General features: G+C 39.8%; 1 protein-coding gene and 1 pseudogene across 2 annotated transcripts in view; one reads left to right on the top strand and one right to left on the bottom strand.

Annotated features, from left to right (window-relative positions):
* Positions 1-958: 958 nt before the first annotated feature.
* SLC26A4 (solute carrier family 26 member 4) overlaps positions 959-22,262 on the bottom strand; it is a gene marked incomplete at its 3' end in the record, with an annotated part of 44,837 nt that continues 23,533 nt past the window's right edge. The window contains exons 10-20 of the mRNA XM_084230177.1: positions 17,597-17,674; positions 17,360-17,455; positions 15,668-15,774; positions 13,321-13,390; positions 11,039-11,131; positions 10,167-10,262; positions 9,114-9,344; positions 6,567-6,621; positions 5,348-5,493; positions 3,077-3,160; positions 959-982 (exon numbers count right to left, since the gene is read on the bottom strand). Coding sequence (XP_084086303.1) covers positions 959-982; positions 3,077-3,160; positions 5,348-5,493; positions 6,567-6,621; positions 9,114-9,344; positions 10,167-10,262; positions 11,039-11,131; positions 13,321-13,390; positions 15,668-15,774; positions 17,360-17,455; positions 17,597-17,674 — 1,080 coding nt within the window. The remainder of the gene's footprint in view (positions 983-3,076; positions 3,161-5,347; positions 5,494-6,566; positions 6,622-9,113; positions 9,345-10,166; positions 10,263-11,038; positions 11,132-13,320; positions 13,391-15,667; positions 15,775-17,359; positions 17,456-17,596; positions 17,675-22,262) is intronic.
* On the top strand, positions 17,994-18,609 carry LOC311168244 (large ribosomal subunit protein eL15-like; annotated as a pseudogene). The gene has a single exon. The product of its transcript is annotated as a large ribosomal subunit protein eL15-like (transcript).

The following is a 22,262-nucleotide window of genomic DNA, read 5'->3' as shown; positions in this document are numbered from 1 at the left end:
TTCAATAAGGTTCTTTTTCTCTTCAAGAAAGACCTATAAATTTGTTTTATTTGCCACAATCTTATATACATATCAAAATTGGTTTTTGTTAAAAAAAATAAACAGATTTATTTATGCTAGATTTATTATGCTAGATTTTTAAATAGATCATACTTAGATATAAAAAATGATCATTTCTATAAACAATGATAAAAATCCATTTTTAAGCTAGAGAGTGTTGTATATTTTATTTGATCTGAATTGCGATCTATGATTATCATCAGAGGGAAATGTGATTTCTATAAACCAAAACAATCTTCTTACTGCTTTACTTCTCTAAGCCAAAGTTTCTAAAACATATGAGCCCAGTTCTGTCGCTTTCAAATGAATTATTTCCTGATTCCGAATTCTGGTCACATATAATAGTACTTCATTATTACACACTAATCAAATTTACATTAAAAGCAATTTTTTGATATACTTGTTCAAAAGTGATTTTTGAAGGTTTCTATTGATCAATGCACTAATTATTATATTTCAGAATTTACTCAATGTGACCTGACACATGGCCAGAACAGCTCACAGGTATCAAGGTCAATCAGACTCACCTGCCCTCAGAGGCTGTACCCCAACACAACAGAGATACACCAGTACCTTCACGAACAGTATTAGCCAAGTCTGTAGGGGATTAGCAGCATAATATCAGCAGATCCAGGATAACACTAAATCACTGTAAGTCTCCTCACCATTTCACACATTTCTAATGTAAGCTATTTATTTTATAAAGTCTCGAAACAATCTTTGTGCTTCCGTTTCAATAGCTAAGAGGTCTGTTGTTTTAAATCAAACATAAATAATCTAATGGGAAAAGAATGAATGTTTTGAGAAATAGTCAATGCAGAAAATATTTGCATAGAATTACATTGATGGGTACATTTTGCCTTGCAGTCCTTGCTTATAGGGACCTCCTGAGCCACTTTCAGGAAGCGAGTGTACGCATCGCCTGTGAAAGCAAAGGGGAAACAGCGTTAATGCAACAGAATTCTCCTGAAGTCTATGTTACCTTTACTACAAATACATTTTATAGAGTTGGTTTTTTATGTTTACTTGTATTAGGTGTGTTCCATCACCAAAAACACTGAGTAAAAACTCAATTTTGGACATCATAATTTTAATGGAGTATTGATAAGCGGTAACTGCCATTTATTGAGCACTTGCTATTTATTACAAGATACTGTTCTTACATGCATCCTTTCATTTCCACCACTCTGTGAGGAATTTTTTTTTATTTTACATGAAGAGACTAAAATGAAGACCAAGTAAGTAGCTTGCCTTGGGCGACACAGTTAGTAAGCAGCAGAATCTGGGCAGCACTCAAGTGTCTGGTTCTAGAACCCTGCCTTGAAACCACTCTGCCATCACTATTACAGGAACCCTCCTGAGCAATTCTTTTTTGTGACAATCAAAAATATTCACATAATTTGGCAACTTCTTAAGTTCCAATTTTGATATATGATGAGTTCTGGCTCATTACAGCCAGCCCTAGAGCCGAAGTCCTACTGAAGCCAAAAGCCTGCAGAGCTCACTAGGACATTCCTGGCCAACCAAGCTGGGGGCTAAAATGTGGGACCTCTGATTTTCACTCTAGCAGTGTCTCCCCTCCATGAAAGTCTTCTCTGCCTGTCACCCTCACTACCCGCTTCTACCATAGGGGATTGAATGTTATTCTTTTCATCATTTTTATCAGGACCTGAAATAGGATGAGAAGGCATGCCGGTCAGATTTGCATGTGACACCGGTAAGGATGGACAGTTAATATGCTGGATGATAGGTTGAGAATTCAAAGTGTCAATAATTCAAAATGTTCATAAACCAGAACCAACAAGAAGTAATCCAGCAGAAATATGTGTAGTTCTGCATTAGGGTCAAAAGCCAATTATATATGTATAAATGGGGAGCCCAGCTAAACTATAGTCTTCAGATCACCCTTTTGCTTCAATAGAAATATAGATATTGATGTAGCTATTATGAAAACAAGCATATTTTAAAGCCATAGTAATAGAAATATTTTGAGATCAAGGTAGGTCATGTTTGCATAATCTCCAGGCTGGCTTGACCCCTCTGGGGTTTTGTGTCCCCCTCTTGGCCAGGAAGCACTGGCAAAAATTCATGTCTATGGAGGAACGTTAAAGGGAATTGGAAGAATCTTACCTGGAGTGCAGTCTGGGGAAGATGTGAGAGCTATTCTCAAATATTTAAGGACTGTTCAGTGGGGAGATTTGTGGTGTTAGAGAGTGCAGATCCCAGCCCACTGGGTGGTTATGATAGAAGACCAAACCTAGTTTTGTAAGCACAACAAATGTCTGCAAACTTCCAGCCCTGTAACAAACTTCCTGGGAAAGATACTAGTTGCCAGTGTCTGGGAATGTTCACACAGAAGCTGAGTGAGTATCATCAGGGATGGTATAGGAGAGATTTCTGCTCAGACTAGGATGTGGCAACCACTTGACATCTAAGACAAGTTTCAACTTTAAAATCCTATGATTGTCCTTTTTCACTCAGTGGTTGAAACACAAAATTCATTCAGACACTACAAGTTTTCCTCAAGTTTTCTAGGAATAGTCTGATGTCCCAAGAGCATAAGAAATACATGTAATCAGTCTTGAATGCAGGGAGTGTCTTTTTTTATGCCTCAATGGTCAGGTGAGGAAAGGTCAGGGGTTTCCTGCTCCTAGAATACTGTTCCTGGAGCTTATGAAACTCCTGGGTTAGAAATTCCCTCTACTCACTTTCCCTCTATCTCACTGATCTTAGCCTCTGGGAGAGGCTTAGGTAAAAATCAGCACCGATGTGATGATATAATGGCTGCTTCCAGTTACCCTTCATATCTATAAGCCTGAGGCAAAAGATCCCTAAGTACTTGTCCTCTAGGAAGAATTCTGGTTTTGTACTTTGCCTTTTCTATGAAGTTATCCCTTTATTTAATTAAAAAAATATTTTCCCTGGATACTTTTAACCAGACATGGTCACAGTTTTTATTATCCTGTTTATTCAATATTTGATCCAAAATTTTCTTGAAAGGAAATAAACATCATACCTCATCCTGGACATCAAGTTCTTCTTCAATCAACTCTGTTTCCATTAATTCAAGAGGATCTTTACAGTCTTGCATAAGGGTGATCTTAGCAAAGAGAACACAGAGAATATTTATTGAAAATATAATAGCATCAACAGATACTCCACTGAAAGTGATCTGAGGTTTTGCTGGTGCTTCTCACCTACAATCTACATACTTCAAAATTCATTTTAACTTTCTTGTTCTTCTATATTTCCAACCTGAGAATTTTCTCTATACTATTTTTTTTTTTCACATTCAAGTGTGAACAGGCTTAGTTCTCTACTGCTCAGCCTTTTCAGGTCTCTTTTCCAACCCCTGAAGTGTATGCCTCTTAACAAGTCACTCCATCTACCTAAATGATTCAACAGTGTTTTTATTTCCTTGGTGAAGCTAAGAGCACTTAGTACAGCATTGAGCATGCAGTGAATACCTAGTAAAGGGTTTGTGACTGATGACAAAAAACAATCCCAAGTTGGACCCCATGGAAAGTAATTTAGTTGGAAATTCCTATTGCCTATTGATGTCATAGCCACACTGCTTGAGCACTACAGGAGCAATAACAAGTTATGATGACCCCAGCTCCTCTTCCAGTCTTGAATTCTGGTGCCAGTAAAATGGAGAAGTGCTGTTTGGAGAATAACATAACTCTATGAGGGCCTCCCTGGTGGTGCAAGGGGCTGAAACACAGCCTATGAAGCTGTCCGCAGCCACTGTGGCGCAAGTTCAATCCCCGGCCAGGGAGCTACCCATATGGTGCAGCAGACCTCTCCTGTCTCACTCGCTGCTCCCCTCAGCAATGTATTTCGGTCTGTCTGCCTGTTCTGTTCCCTGCTCTGTCTCTGGTGAATCCTCTCACCCTCCACACCTTTGGCCTGTACCCCAGTTCTTGTATGTGCAAATAAATCTTTTTAAAAAATAGCTCTATGATGTTCACAAAACAAAGAAGTCACCTAAAGATGAATTTCTCAGAACTTATCCCCATTGTTCAGTGACACATGACCAAATAGGTCTTGGCTCTGGACACGAAGGGTACACAGAAGCACAAGTTTCCTGACCTGACGGGCAGGCAACTATCCAGTGAATCAGTAAGTGTATATTGCAAGCACTTTGTTATCTTTGGTCTAACTTTGGTCATGCTCAAAAAATCCACCCCAGTCATTCATGATGCGTCTCTGATTGTAAGCAAGCTTGAGGCTAACCCTGGGGGGCACTCTTGGTTAGTGTTTTGTGTGACATCATGGCTTAAGATCTTGGATCAGAACAGGGAGTAAAAAAGTAACAAAATAACTATTTTCATGTTGGGAAAGAATTTGACACTTTGGTTTTCTTTTACTTTCAATGCAGGAGCATTATTGGAAACTTTATATAACCTTGCTTTGCTGTTTTACTTATGGGTTAGAAGGTTAAGTCAAAGATTTATGAGGTTTTAAAGATGAGAATCTTGCATATAACCTTTTTTTTTCTTTTTTTGAGCTCTGTGGTTGTATTACTTTTTCCTCTTTTGTATTTAAGATTCACAAGTTGTAACTAGGGCTAGTATTTTCCCCAACAGCATGAAGCAGAACAATCTCTGCGCTAACAATTGCTAAAAAGAACAATGTTCTATTGTTTTCTAAATTAGTTTTACTTTAAACATTAAATTCCAATCTAGAATAAGAATCTATTTGTACTAATTTTAGAAAAATAGAAAAGCAATTTCAAATACAGTAGACTCTTTTACTGGAACAATTACTATCGGTGCTATTTTTTTTTTACAAGCATTTGTTTTCGTTTCCCAAATTCACTGTGAGCAGTTCCATGGAAGACAAGTTTCTTATATCAGATTCACCAGTGTGCCACATCTGATGACCTAGACCAGAATGCTCAACTCACCTTTGTATTTGACAGGAGAATTGTTAGAATGAGGCCCAATGGAAAAAGAGGATCTATTTTATTTTGCAGGAAATAATTAACTTTGGGCCAATTAATGACTTTTAATTTTTCCCTCTTTTTCAAATATCACTTATGACCTAATGGATCCTATATATGACATTAAGAGTTTCCAGACCTCTGACAATTTAAATAACATTTGTATACACAAATCACAAAGAAACAAAGATTTAGTACCTACATTCTAAAAAGGCATTACAATTAATGCCATCTTTTGTTAGTAAACCCACACATTGTAGAATTAAAATGCACTAGTACTACCAAGTGTAAAACTCATGCTAGTTTAGGAAAAATACATGTATAGGAAAGTAGAATGTTTACCGTTTCTAAAATGGAATCCTGAACATCTCGGGACTTAATCTGGTTCTGTAGGTGGAGGACAGCATCGTGGACCGTCAGAAAGAATATGTCCATCTTAATGCTATCATTAAAGAAACCACACTTCTCCAGCTTTTCTATTACAGAATCTTCAAAAGAAAGAGATACTCTTTAATTCATCTCTAGGAGAATATATTTTGTAATACCAACCAATATTAAGTTTTTGTAGCTCTTCCTTTTATAATAATATTTTTGTTCTGTAACCCTGCCCTAAAGTGATGGAGCTTCTTTTCTAGTAGCACAGGTTATACCAACACTGTTATAGTAGCAGCATTGTTTCCTGATTGTTTCCTCTTTTTGGGGGTACCTATGCCAGCTGCTCGAATTATTAATGGTTCACAGCTATGCTTTCCTATGGGGAATTTTCCTTAGCCAAGAGTTACACCCATAACCTTGAACAGTCTGCAGCCATTGACTCACTGATCTGGGGGCAAAAAGGCCGGCCCTCTTGCCTCAAGGAGGTTAACTATCTGGCGATTTTCCTGCTGTGCGCTCCCTATGAAATCATGTTAAGGTGGACTTCTGAAACCACATGTTTGTCCAGCTTCTTCCCCTGCCCTGTCCTACACCCCTCATTCCTTGTGAATTTTTCCAGAGAATACACTCTCAATAAATCACTGTGCAAGAATCAGCTCAGGCTCTGCTTCTGGAGAACTCAGCGTCAACATTAGTATTTCCCCACACATATATACACACACACTCACACATAGATACAAACTCATACCCTGGAAGACCATCTAATTCTAAGGGATCCAACTCATCTCCAGCTCTGTTTTCCCCATGCTAATTTCTCCCCATTGATCCTGAGCCATTATCAGGATTTAGGTTTCCATGAATTGCCAGCTTTATGGTAACTGGAAGGAATATCTTTCTAGGTTCAAACGAGCTCTCAGAGTGACTGCTTAGTGAGTAGAGTTCCTATTTATGGTGCTGAGAAATTTTGGAAGTAGATAGTTGTAATGAGTGCCACACAACTTTGTCAATGTACTTAATGCCACCGAATTGAATACTGGAATGTGACTAATATGATAGATTTATATCATGTATCTTTTACCACAATACAAAAAATAGTAGTAAAGCATTTGGACATCATGTACCCACATTACAAGGTAGGAGAAAGGGCTTGGGGGAAAGTTAAAGAAATGTGCATATGTGTATTTACCTTGAAGTGATGCAAAATACACATTTACATCAATTCTTTGGAATTCCTTGACAATCTAGAAATTTAAAAAGAATTCATCATGAGTTACTTTATCTGTTCATAATTCAGTAGCATCCAGTTATTTGTTCAGGAGAAACTTCAGCACCTACATGGCTAATGAGGACTTTAAGAAAGGTTTCTTTTTTTCTTTCTTTTTTTTTTTTTTAAAAACCAGTGGAGTACAAGTCAGAATGTTGGGTCTTTTTTTTTTTTTTAATAGAGGCATGTTTTATTTATTTATTTGTTTGTTTTGTTTGTTCTGTTTATACATGCACTGGGTACAGTCAGAAGCGCGGGAGGGTGAGAGAATTCACCAGAGCCAGAGCGGGGAGCAGAGCAGGCAGAAGGACCGAAGGACACTGCTGAGGGGAGCAGCGGGCGGCAGGAGAGGTCTGCGCGCCATGTGGGACCCTCCTCTGGTGGCCGGGGAGCAGCCGGGGATTGAACCGGCGCCGCAGAGGCCGCAGTCAGCATCGCAAGCCAGCGCTCAACCACTGCGCCACCGGGGAGGCCCCCAAGAAAGGTTTCTTATTGGAAAATTCCATTATTTGAAAACAGAGGTTTTCAGGCCACAGTTAAAGCATGATAAGGGATGAGGTATCTCAGGAGGAAGCAACCCCCAGCACTCAGTAGCACAGCAGTCTACTGTAGCACAGAGGTGCTCAAAAATATTTGTGGAAGGAAGGAAAGAAAGGAGCCCAGGAGGCACCCTAATATAACCCCTGCTGATTACAGACAAGAGTCTATATTTTGGAATGGAAGCAATATGGATGTGAATATGTGGTCACTAGATTCCAAGTGAAAACACTATCCCTTATTGCTTGCTTTCAGATTCCATTTCTTTTATATTTTCAGAAAAATAAACATAATACATGTCAATATTTGCTGAGGGGCGACTATGCGCCAGACACTCTTCTAAACCAGATGATGATGATGATAGATAGATAGATAGATAGATAGATAGATAGATATAGATAGATATTATTTGCTAATTTAATTCTCAAAACAATAAGTAGTAAGTGAATTATTGTAAGCCTACAGCATACAATATCAATATTCCAAAATCAATTTTGTTTTTTGGGATGAACTTGTTAATATTAATTTCTCAGTCATTTCCATATCTATATAACACTGGGGGGTATATTTTCATAGCTCCATTTGTGCACACACTTTAGTTATCCTCCACAAAACCCCTGCACCTATATCCTATTCCCTTCTTTCCCCTATTCTTTTCTCCCTACTTCTGTCTCATCCCCTCTGGTAACCAGTATATTTTTCACAGAGTCTAAGAATTATTTTTGTTGTGCTTTTCCAGTATATGTTCTTTGTTTCTTTATATTACACAAATAAGTGAAACCATCTGGTATCTGTCTTTCACTTTCTGACTTCATTTAGCACAGTCATCTTAAGATCCACCCATTTTGTCCTGAAAGGCACTAGTTCATCTTTTTATTTATTTATTTTTATTTATTTATTTAAATATTTTATTTTATATAATTCTTACATCTTTTTTCATCTTTGCACAATGTATGCATTTTCATTTTGGTTATATTCCCCACACAATTGCACCTCCCCCCTAATTTTGACTCATAGATAGTAATATTATCTGGCAAGTAAAGACTGCTTTGCCTTTCCTTTTCCAATATGAATGTTCTTATTTATTTATTTATAGTTCCTAGTTTTCCTGATTAGAACTTCCAATATAATGTTGAATAGAAGTCGTAAGAGTGGATATCTTTGTCTTATCCCTGATCTTAGGGGAGGGAAAAGATTTAGTCTATACCATTAATTGTGATGTTAATTGTACATTTTTGGTTGATTCCACTTACTAGGTTAAGAAAGTTACCATCTTCTACTAGTTTCTTATCAGTTGGTTTTTTCAGATCAGAAGAAATTTTAGATTTTGTTAAGTGCTTTTTCCATAGTTATTAAGATAATCAACTAATTTCTTCTTTGACTCATTGGTTAGTTACAAATGTATTATTTAGTTTACAATTATTTGAAGATTTTCCAAATATCTGTTATTGATTTATAATATACTTCTACCATAGTCAGATAATACACTTATTATATGGCTTGAATCTTTTTTTTAATGTATTGAGACTTATTTTATGAGTCAGAGAATGATTTATCTTAGTAAATCTTCCATGTGCACTTGCAAAAAAATGTATATTTTACTATTAAGTGGACTGATTCATAAATGCCAGTCAGCTAAAAAAAAAAACCAATATGAAGTAGAGACCATCATTCTCTCTGTATTATAGATGAAGAAATTGAGGCACAGATAGATGAAGCATTGTACCCCATTGTCATGCTGTCACTAAGTGGTAGACTGCAGGTAGTTTGGCTCCATAACCTATACTTTAAACAGACTGCACTCTATTGCAAGAACATTCTCTGAGAAAAATAAAAAGCCCATGCAATCACATTTCTGCAAGACTTGGTAACCCATATCATTTTACTACTGTCAAAACTCCAAATCTATAACTCAAAACATTAGAACCTTACCGCTCGCAGTGATCTCACTCCAACCACATCCAAGAAAGACACAGCTCCACAATCAATCACGAGGCTGTGGATTGGCACTTTAGGAACATTCACTTTGACTGGAAGCTCAGAGTTCCAATCCACTTGAATCTCTATTTCCTTGGTTGGGATATCAAATTCTTCAGGATCTTCAATATCTTCATCAGGCTCAAAAGCATTATTTGATGAACCAATATCACTGATAATGCCATTCTAAACAGAGGAAACACTGCCAAGTTAATTATCAATGATTTGGGATGTCTTTTGCCAGTATACGACAAGCCTATAGCTAGCATCATCCTCAGCGGTGAAAAATTGAGCGCTTTTCCACTAAGATCTAGTAAAAGAGAAGGCAGTCCCCTTTCACCACTACTATTCAACATAGTATTGGAAGTCCTACTAGAGAAATTAGGATAGAAGATATAAAAGGAATCCAAATTGAGAAAGAAGAAGCAAAGTTGTCATCATTTGCAGACAACATAATAATATACATAAATAACTTTAAAGTTCTACACATTCTTCCTTGGTAAGCAAAACATCGATAGGGGGAGCTCTTAAGGAATGAGGTTTATTGATCTCAGCCCAAACTTTGATATTCTCTAAGAAGAAAAATGGAAGAGCAGAGGAACCAGGAAGCTCTTGATTTCTGGAAGATTGTGGAATTTGGCCCAAAGATACATTGGCAGGGCAAATTAAATAAAAGTTAGAGCTCTAAAAGTTTATGAGCTTACTGCCGTCTGTTGTGAGTAACTTTCTGGCATTGAATTAGTACTTGTTTTGTTCCTTTCAGTAAAAAGAAGGTTTATATCATGATAGAAAAAAAATCACACCCTGTGTTTCCAGGGAGCTCTGCTGATTTCATTTCATCCCCTCCCATTGCCTCTTGCCTACGAAAACAACTCAGCTGTTCAATATGCATATGGCATCTGCTTATACACATCTGGGTACCAAGTGGGTAGATTTAATTTTAGACTAACTGCTTTCATTCTCATCTGAGGTAGAATTTAAGAGGGTGGAGGGAAGATGTTGCCTTACCTTCGTTGCTCTCAATTTCCCTTTCTTGATGAGTTTCTGTATTTTCCTCAGTGCTTTCAACCTCTTATTATATACTCTAATGGCATCAAATCCAACCTTTGGAAATAAATGTCAAGTTACTTAGAGGTCTCAACTGTTAGGTCACACTTCCCTGCCCACCCAGAGATTCAGGGAAGACAGTAATATATCAAAGGCTCTAAGACAACATAAAACAGAACAACAAAATAATGACAACCTCTTCAGCTTTAAGTCTGTGTTTTCCAAATTTTGTTCACATCACAGAGCCCTTTTGTTATTGTAAAATCTATAAACATTCCTCTGAACCAGTTTGTCCTGGAGTTCACTTAGGAAATCACTGTTCTAGAGGCAAACCCCAACTTTGAAGCATAGTATGACATAGAGGGCCAAAATTCCCTGCTTGTGTTTTCTACTTCAACCATTTACCCTTCACTCCAAATGGACAACCCTGTCCCCTAATATGTGATCCCACCTTTTCTTCTCAGTTCACATAGTTCCCAAATACCTGACCTCCTCTCCTTCCTTCTGCCCAACTGCAATCCAAAGTGTAATCCATCCAACTACTGCCCTTCCACGAACTCTTGCCACTGTCTACACTACCCATGCAGGACTCACATTCTGCCTGGAAATGTTGCTAGTGTTTCTGACTGGCATATTTATTGCTGCCTGGATTTTAATGTTTCTGTTACTTTGTATTTTTCCTGTCCCCAAAGAGGTGGTAAGGTATTTGAAAGCAAGGATGCTGTTATTCTGAATGCCTACCACAGGAGGATAGGTTATAGTACCCTCTGCCCAGTTTGAGCTCAATAAATACCTGTAAAATGAATGAAATCTCAAAAATTATAAATACTTACTGTGGCCTTGATACATTTTTTAAAACCATCGACATTGCCATAAAAAATAGGACTAGAAAATCTAAGAATCTTCACTCCTTTTGGTTCTTCAATCTAGCATTAAAAAAAAAAAATCAGTGAGGTAAACAACTTCAGATCTCAAATAGTCAATTAATTTTCTGGCTATTCAACTAGAACTCAGTCACAGAGGAGCAGGGTAGCAGCCTTCAACTTTCCTTGAAAGGGAGGTTGAGAGGCAATAGGTCACTAAAATCCCTGGACCTGCAACATTCACTTGAAAGTGTAAGTAGGAAGGGCCTTGGGAAGCAGTTATTCAATCTTTTGATTTCTAGATGAAGAAATTGAGACTCAGAATGGTGACATGATTTGCCTTGAGTTCATTCCACTGTTCATACCCTACATTTTTTGCTGATTTTTTTTTAAATAGGAAAAAAATGAAGGGAGGTTGCAGGTACTGGAGTCTGTGCTTGCTCTTACTCAGACACACAGTGGGCAGACCAAGGGAGAAGCACAGCATCAGAGAACTGTGGGCTTTTCTAATTTTTAGGAATCATGTTAATCTTAGTCCAGTTTCTCCCAATGAGAATATTGAGGCTGAGTAACTTAGGCAAAGTATCCCCAAGCCAGAGCCAAGAATACAGAACTCCCAAACATAGCTTAGGTTTCCCTGCCGCAGAGTCAAGGTTCCATAATGAGAACAACCAAGGTTCTACACAGTGAGAATTACTGTAGAAATAAATTAAGTAGTGATCATTGAAATTTCAGGTTCAGTGTCCAACATTTTTTTAACATTAAAATAAAATTAGGGGGGGCCTCCCCGGTGGCGCAGCGGTTGAGCGCTGGGTTGCGAAACTGCGCGCGGCCTCTGCGGCACCGGTTCGATCCCCGGCTGCTCCCCGGCCACCAGAGGAGGGTCCCACATGGCGTGCAGACCTCTCCTGCCGCCCGCTGCTCCCCTCAGCAGTGTACTTCGGTCCTTCTGCCTGCTCTGCTCCCCGCTCTGGCTCTGGTGAATTCTCTCACCCTCCCGCGCTTCTGACTGTACCCAGTGCATGTATAAACCAAACAAACAAACAAAACCAGCAAACAAATAAATAAAGCATGCCTCTATAAAAAAAAAATAAATAAAATAAAATAAAATAAAATTAGGGGTCACCTTAATAGAAATATTTTTTGCCATTAAAAACTATTTTTTTCCTAAGTTAGTGTTAGCTTAATTTTCTTTCTCAGCTTTTCATCTCTTTTCTGCTAGTGCTCATAAGCAATTTTATTTGTAGGCAATACAAACCCATCAGTGGCACATTTATTTTCTTGGTTGATTTCCTGTATTATATATTATTTCTTCCAGTTCAGACAGAGCAAATGTTAAGGTCCTCGGTGATAACAGAACATGAACGTCTCATGTTAGAATTGAATGTGGAAAATCATAAGGATTTTGGTTTCATAGAGGTTAAGAATTTGATTACAGAGAAATAGATTTTTGCTTTTACTATTTAAATCACTTTAAATATTTATGTGTACATGAATTGGGCTCAGTGGGCATTTTGGATTTGTACATCATGTTTTTCATCAAGTTTGGGAGAATTTTGATATTTATCCAAATACTGTGTCTGTCATTTTCTCTCTTATTTTCTTTCGGGACTCACATTACATGTGTTGATGTAATTTATTTTGTTCTAGAGGTCTCTGAGGCTCTGTCCATTTCTTAACATGGAGATACAGCTGACATCTAACTATTATTAAAGTGTACAGCATAGAAATGATTCAAATGATATTTGTTTATATTGCAAAGTGATAACCACAGACGTCTAGGCAACATCTGTCACAATACATTGTTATAAACTTTTTCCTGTGATGAGATCTAGTATTCTTAGTAACTGATAATGTGCAATAACAGTATTATTACCTATAAATGCCATGCTGTACATGCAGCCCCGGATTTATTCACTGTGTAACTTTAACTTCTGACCCGTTTACCCTGAGAAATAGGATTTTGAATCTACTTTCAGATGTAATCGAATTACCTATTTAAAAAATTTACCTCTTAAAATGGCTTTACATAGATATTAAACTAACATGGACAGAATTCATATAAACCATGGACATCAGAGGGCACATGACGTCAAAAGTATTCATGACACTCCCACTGGACTTCTAGACTTTCCTGACAAAAGCCCTCCTTTGGCTACTTTGTACTTAATAGGCTAAAAGAAAAATGTTCACCCCCTCAAAATGCAGGCCAGCAGACCCAAATTTAATAAGTGTCTCCCAAAGGCACTTACATTTTTGTAGTTCTTGGTACTTTTATAAATGTCTGTGCTAGGGATGCTTCCAAGGCTATTCCATGAGGGACTGAAAGAGGAAAAATCAAGATCAGAATTTTTTTGGAACAGATATGCTTTGGAATAAAAAGTTAGAAGACATAACAGATACGAAAGAGCCCATCATTCTGATGTGTGGACTCGTCTTTATTGCAGATGACATTTTCCTGTAGCTAACTATGAAATGAACAGCTGGTGTTTGTGTGGAACTGGAAGAGAAAGGGAGAACTGTGACTCTTTTCTGATGACTAAGAAACCATGTGCATCATACACTCCCGGGTGTGGAGGATGAACAATGAACGACCATACATGTTAATCTTCAGCATAACCCTAGGAGGTCAGCAGGATTACCCTCATTTGGCAGAGGCCAGGACAGACAGAGGCTCAGAAATGAGGAATGGTCTGGAAACAAGAGGCAGCACAATGTCTTTGTTTAACCCATGGGTCTTCAGTGCCTGGCACATACTTGTGAGCGACAACTACTTTCTGAAGAAGTATGGAGAGTGCAGTGGTCTAATTATTCTCATTTATAGAAATAGGAGCCTGGGAGAGACAGAAATGGGTCCTTCTCATTATCTAGAATGTTGATTTCCCATTTCTGATGCCATCAAATAATTGCTTGATTCTTCAAGTGTGACTAGGGACGCATGCTAAGTACAATTCCTGAAGAAAGAGTATCTGTTTGGGGTACTCTCAGCAATGTGCTCTTGGATCAGCCTAAATTACAGGAAATTAAATGCTGTGGAGGGTAACTGCTTTTCCTTGGCTAACAGCCTGTTTACAAAATCAGTGGCAAAAATGTGCCATTGATTTCTCCTTGGCTTACTTTGCCTTGCTGATTTTTTGTTTTTTTTTTTAAAGATTAATCTATTCATACAAGCACTGGGGTACAGGTCAGAGGTGCAGGAGGGCAAGAGAATTCATCAGAGACAGAGCGGGGAGCAGAACAGGCAGACTGACTGAAATACACTGCTGAGGGGAGCAGTGGGCGAGACAGGAGAGGTCTCCTGCACCATGTGGGTATCTCCCTGGCTAGCCGGGAATTGAACCAGCACCGCAGAGGCTGCGGACAGCTTCACAGCGCTGTGCTCAACCCGCTGCGCCACCCACTGCACCACTGGGGAGGCCCACCATGCTGATTTTTTAATTGAAATCTCCTAAGCTCTATGGTGTCTGCAAGGTCCTCGCTCTTGCCATACCCACACCAGGAAAGGCAGACACAGAGGCCCACAGAACACTCCCAAGCAGCATCTTCTGAGGACAGTTTCTGAGTTGTTTCCCAGCAGCGAATTGGGCAATTTGGAAGCTTGTGAACTCTTCAGGCCCTTGAGCAACCATTTATGGCCCCCGAGGCAATAAACACCTTTTGCGTAGGTTCCAACATGCCAGGGTAGGGAGGGAGAAAAGAACAGGTTGCTAAAACAGGAAAGGTGTGCTCACGCTAAGTTGAGGACATTAATGTTTTTCCAGATTTCTTGTTCCTTCACGGACCAAGCACAAGCAGAGAAGGGATCAGAAGTCTAGAAAGGTAACAAATATTTTGAGGAGGGAGAGCATCTCAGTTCCCTTGTGGGCCCGGGAGGGTACTACCTCAAGTTTTGTAAGAGTCAAAACAAAACCAACAAGGAAATACACTTTCAGGCTCCCTCACAGTACTTTCCATTACTTCAAACTAGGTCTTAGCTACCTTTACTCTGCAGATGATGTAATTATGTCCACATCACATAATTGTCTTATTGGGCACTTGCCTTATTGGGCAAATTTGAATGAAATTTGGCCACATCAACTGTTTTGTAAAATCTCTCACTCCTTATATAACTTCTGGAAAGAAGTTGAAAATGAGCTATAATCTAATATATTTAACAACTATGTCTCACTTCCTTCATTTCATTTACAGAAGAAACTACAAAGTAACCTTAGTCTTTTGCTAAATCATCTACTTTTAGTTTTATCATGACTAGAAGGAAAACACAGAAGTAGAACTTGTGACTGAGTGTATAGATTTGGGGGTGAGATACATCTGGTGTATGCATTCAGACCTGCCACTCACTAGCTTTGGTATTTGGGGCAGGCCCTTAATCTTTCTGAGCTTCAATTTTTCTTACCTGTAGAATGAGAATAACAAAACCTATTCACAGGATTTTTTTTAAGATTAAATATAATAATGTGTGTAAAGCAAAACTTGCTTAATTCAAAGGCACACTCAACATATAATAACTTTTCTGAAAGGGAGTGGTTTTAATATATCTATCAAAAATAGTATAAGAAATCCCATGTGTTTAAGAAACCCATGTCATAAATTACTCACAACTGAATTCTCAGGACAACAGTCAGCAATCCAAATAAAAGGCCAGCTAGTAAACCCAGGTCTAGCCCCAGAATGATGGATGCTATGCATGTAAACACCCAGATAACCTAGGAAAAAATGGAAATGAAAGAATTATATTAATTCATCAGGTACTATCAGGTAAAAGACTATCTATGAAAAATAAGATCAATTGTCCACAAACATAGCTTTTAAAAAATATATGACTTTGGGCCTCCCCTGGTGGCGCAGGCGGTTGAGCGCAGCGCTGTGAAGCTGTCCGCAGCCTCTGCAGTGTGGGTTTGATCCCGGCCAACCAGTGAGCATCCCACATGTCGCAACAGACCTCTCCTGACTTGCCCGCTGCTCCCATCAGCAGTGTATTTCGGTCCTTCTGCCTGTTCTGGTCCCCGCTCTGTCTCTGGTGAATCCTCTCACACTCCTGTACATCTGGCCTGTACCCCGGTTCTTGTATGCATGTATAAAATAATCTTTAAAAAAATAAAAAAAAAGTCTGACTTTGTTTAATATTTTAGTGGAAGTGGAAACTGGATGTCCCAGTAAATACCAACTGTGATTACTATTCATCACAAATACCAAATACCAAAGTGATTACTATTAATATTAAGGTATACAGTGAAAAATCTTGCCTGCAGTCCTCTATCTCTCCACTAGTTGTCAACTAATAAATTCTTTTATTTCTCTCTCTCTTTCTCTCTCTCTCTGTGTGTGTGTGTGTGTATGTACATGCACATTTCCCCCTGGCATTTCTTTTTGCAAACACAAGTAAATATGGCTACACGGTCCTACTTTAATTTACTGTATTTTACACATTCTGTTCTCCTTGGTCTCTTTTTCACTTAACTCGTCTTGGATATGGTTCCATACCAATATGTGGAAAGTTTTCTCATTCTTTTTAACCACCCAGATTTAAATCAGAGCAGAACTACAATGGATTTAGCTTCTAGTGTTCAAAATCCTTTGAACAGTTGTGAAGGTTTACTTAGGTCAGACTTTTGTAATCAGCATGGGTTTTTGTATTTTGTGATTTTGTTTGTTTTGTTTTCTCTTTCATTTGTTCTTCTAAAATGGAGTTTTCGGGGCCTCCTCGGTGGCGCAGCGGTTGAGCGCTGGGTTGCAAAGCTGCCCGCAGCCTCTGCAGCACTGGTTCGATCCCCGGCTGCTCCCCGGCCACCGGAGGAGGGTCCCACATAGCGCACAGACCTCTCCTGCCGCCCACTGCTCCCCTCAGCAGTGTACTTCGGTCCTTCTGCCTGCTCTGCTCCCCGCTCTGGCTCTAGTGGATTCTCTTGCCCTCCCGTGCTTCTGACTGTACCCAGTGCTTGTATAAATAAATAAAAATAAAAATAAATCTTTTAAAAAAATAAATAAAATAAAATAAAATGGAGTTTTCAAATTTTTTTCAGTTTGGTTTTGGACTCCAGAAGTCCAAGTGTCCAAGAATGAGCTTATAGGAGATTCTGCTATAAATGGATCTTCCCAGAAAAACAGCTCCTTCTCAAAACACAGTTCACCTAAACTTCACAGTTTGGCTTATCCACATAATTCTAATTTCTACTCTAGGGTTTCTAATTTACAAGTAAAACTTAAGCAATGAGGGGATGTAGTGATGTGGCTGGAATCATAGGAGAACCAAAAGTAATTTTCGAGAAGGAAGAGAGGTGCGTGACTTACAGCATCAATCTTGTTCTGCCTCCATAGACGAGGAATGTCACACACCTGCATAAACATCCCTTTCAGGTTGGCGATTACAACAGCTGCCAAGACCGACTGCCAAGAGAGACAGGTAAGGCTGTGTTATTCAGGGGAATGGTTTTCTATGTGATGACTTTTATATCTCCTGTTATTTCTCGGGTGGAAGAGCAGTGGTGAGAAATTATGCAACCAAAGTGCCAAGAAGCAGGATAATACCTTCTGCAAGGGTTCGAGCAGCTTCCCCAGGGCAACAATGGCGATCAGCACAATCCCAGCAGAGATGATGCCGGCAACCTGAAAGACACACCTCCAGTGACCTGGGTCATCTTCCCTGCAGCTCCCAGCTCAGAGTGTGTAGTGCACTTGATGCTTCCCGACCTCCCCCCTTTTACTCAATACTGTTGAAAGAACTGAGAATTATTTGCTAAAACACTATAAAACTAAAGAAAAATGGAAAACATATATATAGAGAGATAGATAGTATCTATGGCTGAAAAATCAATGAAAATGTGAAGGCTGAGTCTGCTAAAGGACAGCCAGTATGAGCCCATAGGGGACTGTGGGTAAAGGGCTCTTTCCTTTCCTTCTGGCAGCAGCCATCAGGTAAGCCAAAATGGGCGCTTACAAACACATCCAGGAACTATGGAGGAAGAAGCAGTCTGATGTGATGTGCTTTCTTCTCAAGGTGCGCTGCTGGCAGTATCGCCAGCTGTCAGCCCTCCACAGGGCACCCCGCCCCACCCGGCAGGATAATCGCGAGAGAAGACTGGGATACAAGGCCAAGCAAGGTTATGTCATATATCGGTTTCGTGTGCACCGTGGTGGCCACAAACGTCCAGTTTCAATGGGTGTAACCTATGGCAAGCCTGTCCACCATGGTCTTAATCAGCTGAAGTTTGCTAGAATCCTTCAGTCTGTTGCTGAAGAGCAAGCTGGATGCCACTGTGGAGCTGAGAGTCCTGAATTCTTACTGGGTTGGTGAAGATTCCACATACAAATTTTTTGAGGCTATCCCCATCGACCCATTCCATAAAGCTGTCAGAAGAAATCCTGACACCCAGTGGATCACTAAACCAGTCCATAAGCACAGGGAGATGCGGGGACTAACATCTGCAGGCTGCAAAAGCCCTGGTTTTGGAAAGAGCCACAAGTTCCACCACACTATTGGTGGTTCTCGCTGTGCAGCTTGGGGAAGGTGCAGTACTCTCCAGCTCTACCGTTATTGCTAATAAGTAACGTTTGTAAAATTCTTTTTTTTTTTTTAAAGATTTATTTATTCATACAAACACTGAAGGGTGAGAGAATTCACCAGAGCCAGAGTGGGGAGCAGAGCAGGCAGAAGGACCAACGTACACTGCTGAGGGGAGCAGGGGGCGGCAGGAGAGGTCTGCGCGCCATGCGGGACCCTCCTCCGGTGGCCGGGGAGCAGCCGGGGATCGAACCGGGGATCGAACCGGCGCCGTGGAGGCTGCGGGCAGCTTCACAACCCAGCGCTCAACCGCTGCGCCACCCTTACCAAATAAACAATTTAGGACAGTTAAAAAAAAAAAAAAAAGGAAAGCCAGTATGACCTAGATTTCATGTGGACCTGTAGTTTGGGTGTCAATTCAGGACAAAGGAATACCAGGAATCGTGGACCACCTCTCCTTCCCCAACCCCAGATGACTGTAAGGTTCCTGAGAAATGAAATTTGATGGCACTTTTCTCATTTCTCTGTATTACTGATTCATCAGTAGTAACAGCAATTCTGATAACAGTTTGAACTTGTAGCACATGGCGCCCACAAAGTATCAGGGAAAAAAAGATATCAGTCCTGTTGCAAATTCAAAATGTGCATGAACTATCAAGAGGCAAGGCCTTATCTCCTGGTTCCTCTGAGTGCCACAGAGACAGGCTCCAAGTTTAGCCTGCCAGCAGTCTGGGTGATGACAGAGTACATAGCAGGGGTGCAGGACCTCAGAAACTTTACCTTAGCTGGCAAGAAAGTTCTGCTAAGATCCAAAAGAGTTAGGAGAGAGGCTGAGGGGGTGGGACTATTCTCTGGTTTGAGTAGATGACCAGTGAATTCTCTGTTGAGACATCTGGGGCATGCTCAAGGTGAAGACTAGAAACTCTGAAACAAAGAATAAAAAAGGGGACAGGGAAGCAGAAGCAAATCAGAGAAGCAATCAGAGAGGAAGCAACAGGGAAGATTGTGTTGGGTACAAGGACTGCCTGGTGCAAGAGGTTTGAGTTCAGGAGACAGATCAAGTCAATACGAAAGAAAATCTACAAACATAAGGAAATTTCATAGTCACACTCTTTCACTCCACTTGGCAAACTGATCATTCACATCCTGATTAAATTTAGGTCAGCCAGAGGCAATATTAATGCACATAACTGAAGAAGAAACTTGCTTTCTACCTGAGCCCTTTTTCTTTTTTCCTTCTGGAATCACTCCTCCAGGCTCCCAGTTCTTTGGGGGAGCTTTCCTCTCTTCTATCTAAGCAGACAAGCTAATATGTTTTTTCCCCTTCCATCTACCCCTCCTTTCTTCCATGCAATTTCTTAACTAGCATTCATGGTCGATTATGAGCCACTTGCATCTCTGTGGATGAAAGCTATTGTGAATTGGCAAGAGAAGTGGAAATTTGAGGACAGGGACCATGGTCCTACTCACAGCAAGCATATGTAATAATTAGCCTCTAATTATAGAGGTCAAGTCTTATTTTAGTAAAATCTGCCAGGATCCCCTGCTGCTTACTTTGTAAGGTTAGTTAGTGGGAGATGCTATAGATTTTAAATCTATGAGAAGACTCGAGTATTAGAAAATTAATTCTTCTGTTAAGTGAAAGTGTAGTCACAGAGAATAGTTTGTGATCAGAATTACTTTTTCATGAGTCAGTAGGAGTCAGACGAGGGTAAGAGAAAAAAACAGATTGTACTGTTGATCTTTACTACAATCTGTTAATGTGCTAAAAACAGATAATTCCAATGTCACTCACTGTTTATCTTTCAGCAAGTACATGCTGGATGCTTCTTGTGTCAGGCACAGTCTATATGTCATGGACACCAAGCACTGCCCCACTTTGGGAAGTGCATGACTGGAGCAACAAGAATTACAAGTATGTGCCAGGACTTCACAAACATCTTATTTAATCCTCTCAATAGCCCTCCCTATGAGGTGGATGCAAGTTCCATTTTATAGATGCTGAAACTGAGGTTCCCATATAAGCAAAAACATGAGAAGCCAAGAGAGGGTCTGTTAGTTTATTTGGTTATGAGTCCTTGGATGTCTGGCCAGGCAGTTAGACTTTTAACCCTAGAACTTAGTATACATTTCAGTAATTAAGTATCAAGTCATTCTGTGCTTGTTTTATTCTTCAATAGTGAAGTCCTGGCATCCTTCATTCCTAAACATAATACACACTTGTGTGTGGCAGGACATATCAGCTTACCAGAACACCATTATCCCCAAGCTCTCTGCCAAGGCATCACTTACATGGGCATTCCTACTGGGACAGCCAGCCAGCACCTCATTCGAGCCTAGAGCTAACAGCAGGAAGGTGGACATCAGCACCGGGGATCTGCCTGCACCCACTTAGGCCGTGTACCTTGGAGAGCTTGTCAATGCCCCATCACAAACAGCAACACTCTGGTCACTCACAGCTGCCCCCTGAACACAAATGCAACTTCTGAAACCACCTCTGACTTCTTCCCCAGGGTCCCAGATCTTTGGTTATACTTCCTGGTGTGGACTATATTGTCTTACCTGCTTCTTCAGTGTTAAAAGTATTGGGTGGGGGGGAGTAAACTCAATTCTAAAAAGAAAAATTCTGAAAGTTAAAATTAAATTTTTGTTCAAGAAATTGGAAGCTAATTGGAGCCAAGAATTTGGAAGATACCCATTCTTACAACCTGCCATAAATATCCATTATAATAAGAAAAGAAGATCATGGACAAGCCACTTTTGCTGCCTTCAGTTTTCTCAGTTACTCTTTTATACTAATTTGTATCTCTGCCTTAATAATAAAACTCTATTCAAAGAGTGTATAAGTGGTGTGGGGGTGTGTGTGTGATGTACATGGGTGGTGGTGGGGTGTGTGTGTTAAACTATTTACTTTGTTCTCCTTTATAGTCTCAGTGTCCTTTTTCCTCTTCAATAATAGCTTAATCTCTGGAGAAGAAAACCCTCCAGGTATAACAGAACACAGATCCTGAGCCTGCCCTTCCTCCATTCACTTGGGTTGGCATATCTGACTCTGTGTCCGACTGGAATGTATGGCCTCAGAGAATGGCTCCTGAGTTCCTTGAAGGAAGGCTTATCCAGAGATTAACTGGAATCCTGGTTTCCTGGTGTAAAGACAATAACTTAAAACCACATTCAAAAGAAAAAGATTAAACCCACACTGAGAAGTTCAGGAACAAAACCTTACTCGGGAAGACATGCCAAAATGTCACAATAAAAATTTTCTTGGCTAGCAAACAGTTGTTCTGTTGGATCTGGAGTTAGTTCCTGCTTCTTACAAATGACAGGTAAATAGATGCTCTTCATCCTGAAAATATAATAACTCACTAAGCCATGAAGTACTGTTACAAGGCCTTTTCCATGCCTAGATAAATTGATAAAAATCAGTATTCTTCATTACTGATTACTTGGCAATCTCTATTGTTCCTGGATAAAGTAGGTAAGTGTAATTATCTGTGTCTTAGCTATCCTGCAGCTAACTTGAGCAGTGATACAAAGAGATCTGAGATTTGCTGCATCAGAAAACCATCAATATTGCTTAAGAGTGAGGGGTGGAGCAAGGAAATGGATGGATGCAGCTGGAATCAGATCAAGAAGAAAAAGTCTCTCCTTTATCAAAGCATGATCATCCTGCTCCATTCTTGTGTAAGCCTT

The sequence above is a fragment of the Talpa europaea genome, assembly GCF_964194135.1.
Source record: "Talpa europaea genome assembly, chromosome: 3".
Taxonomy (NCBI): Eukaryota; Metazoa; Chordata; class Mammalia; order Eulipotyphla; family Talpidae; genus Talpa; species Talpa europaea.
The sequence above is the reverse complement of the archived record's forward strand: the minus strand, read 5'-3'. Positions and strand labels throughout refer to the sequence as shown.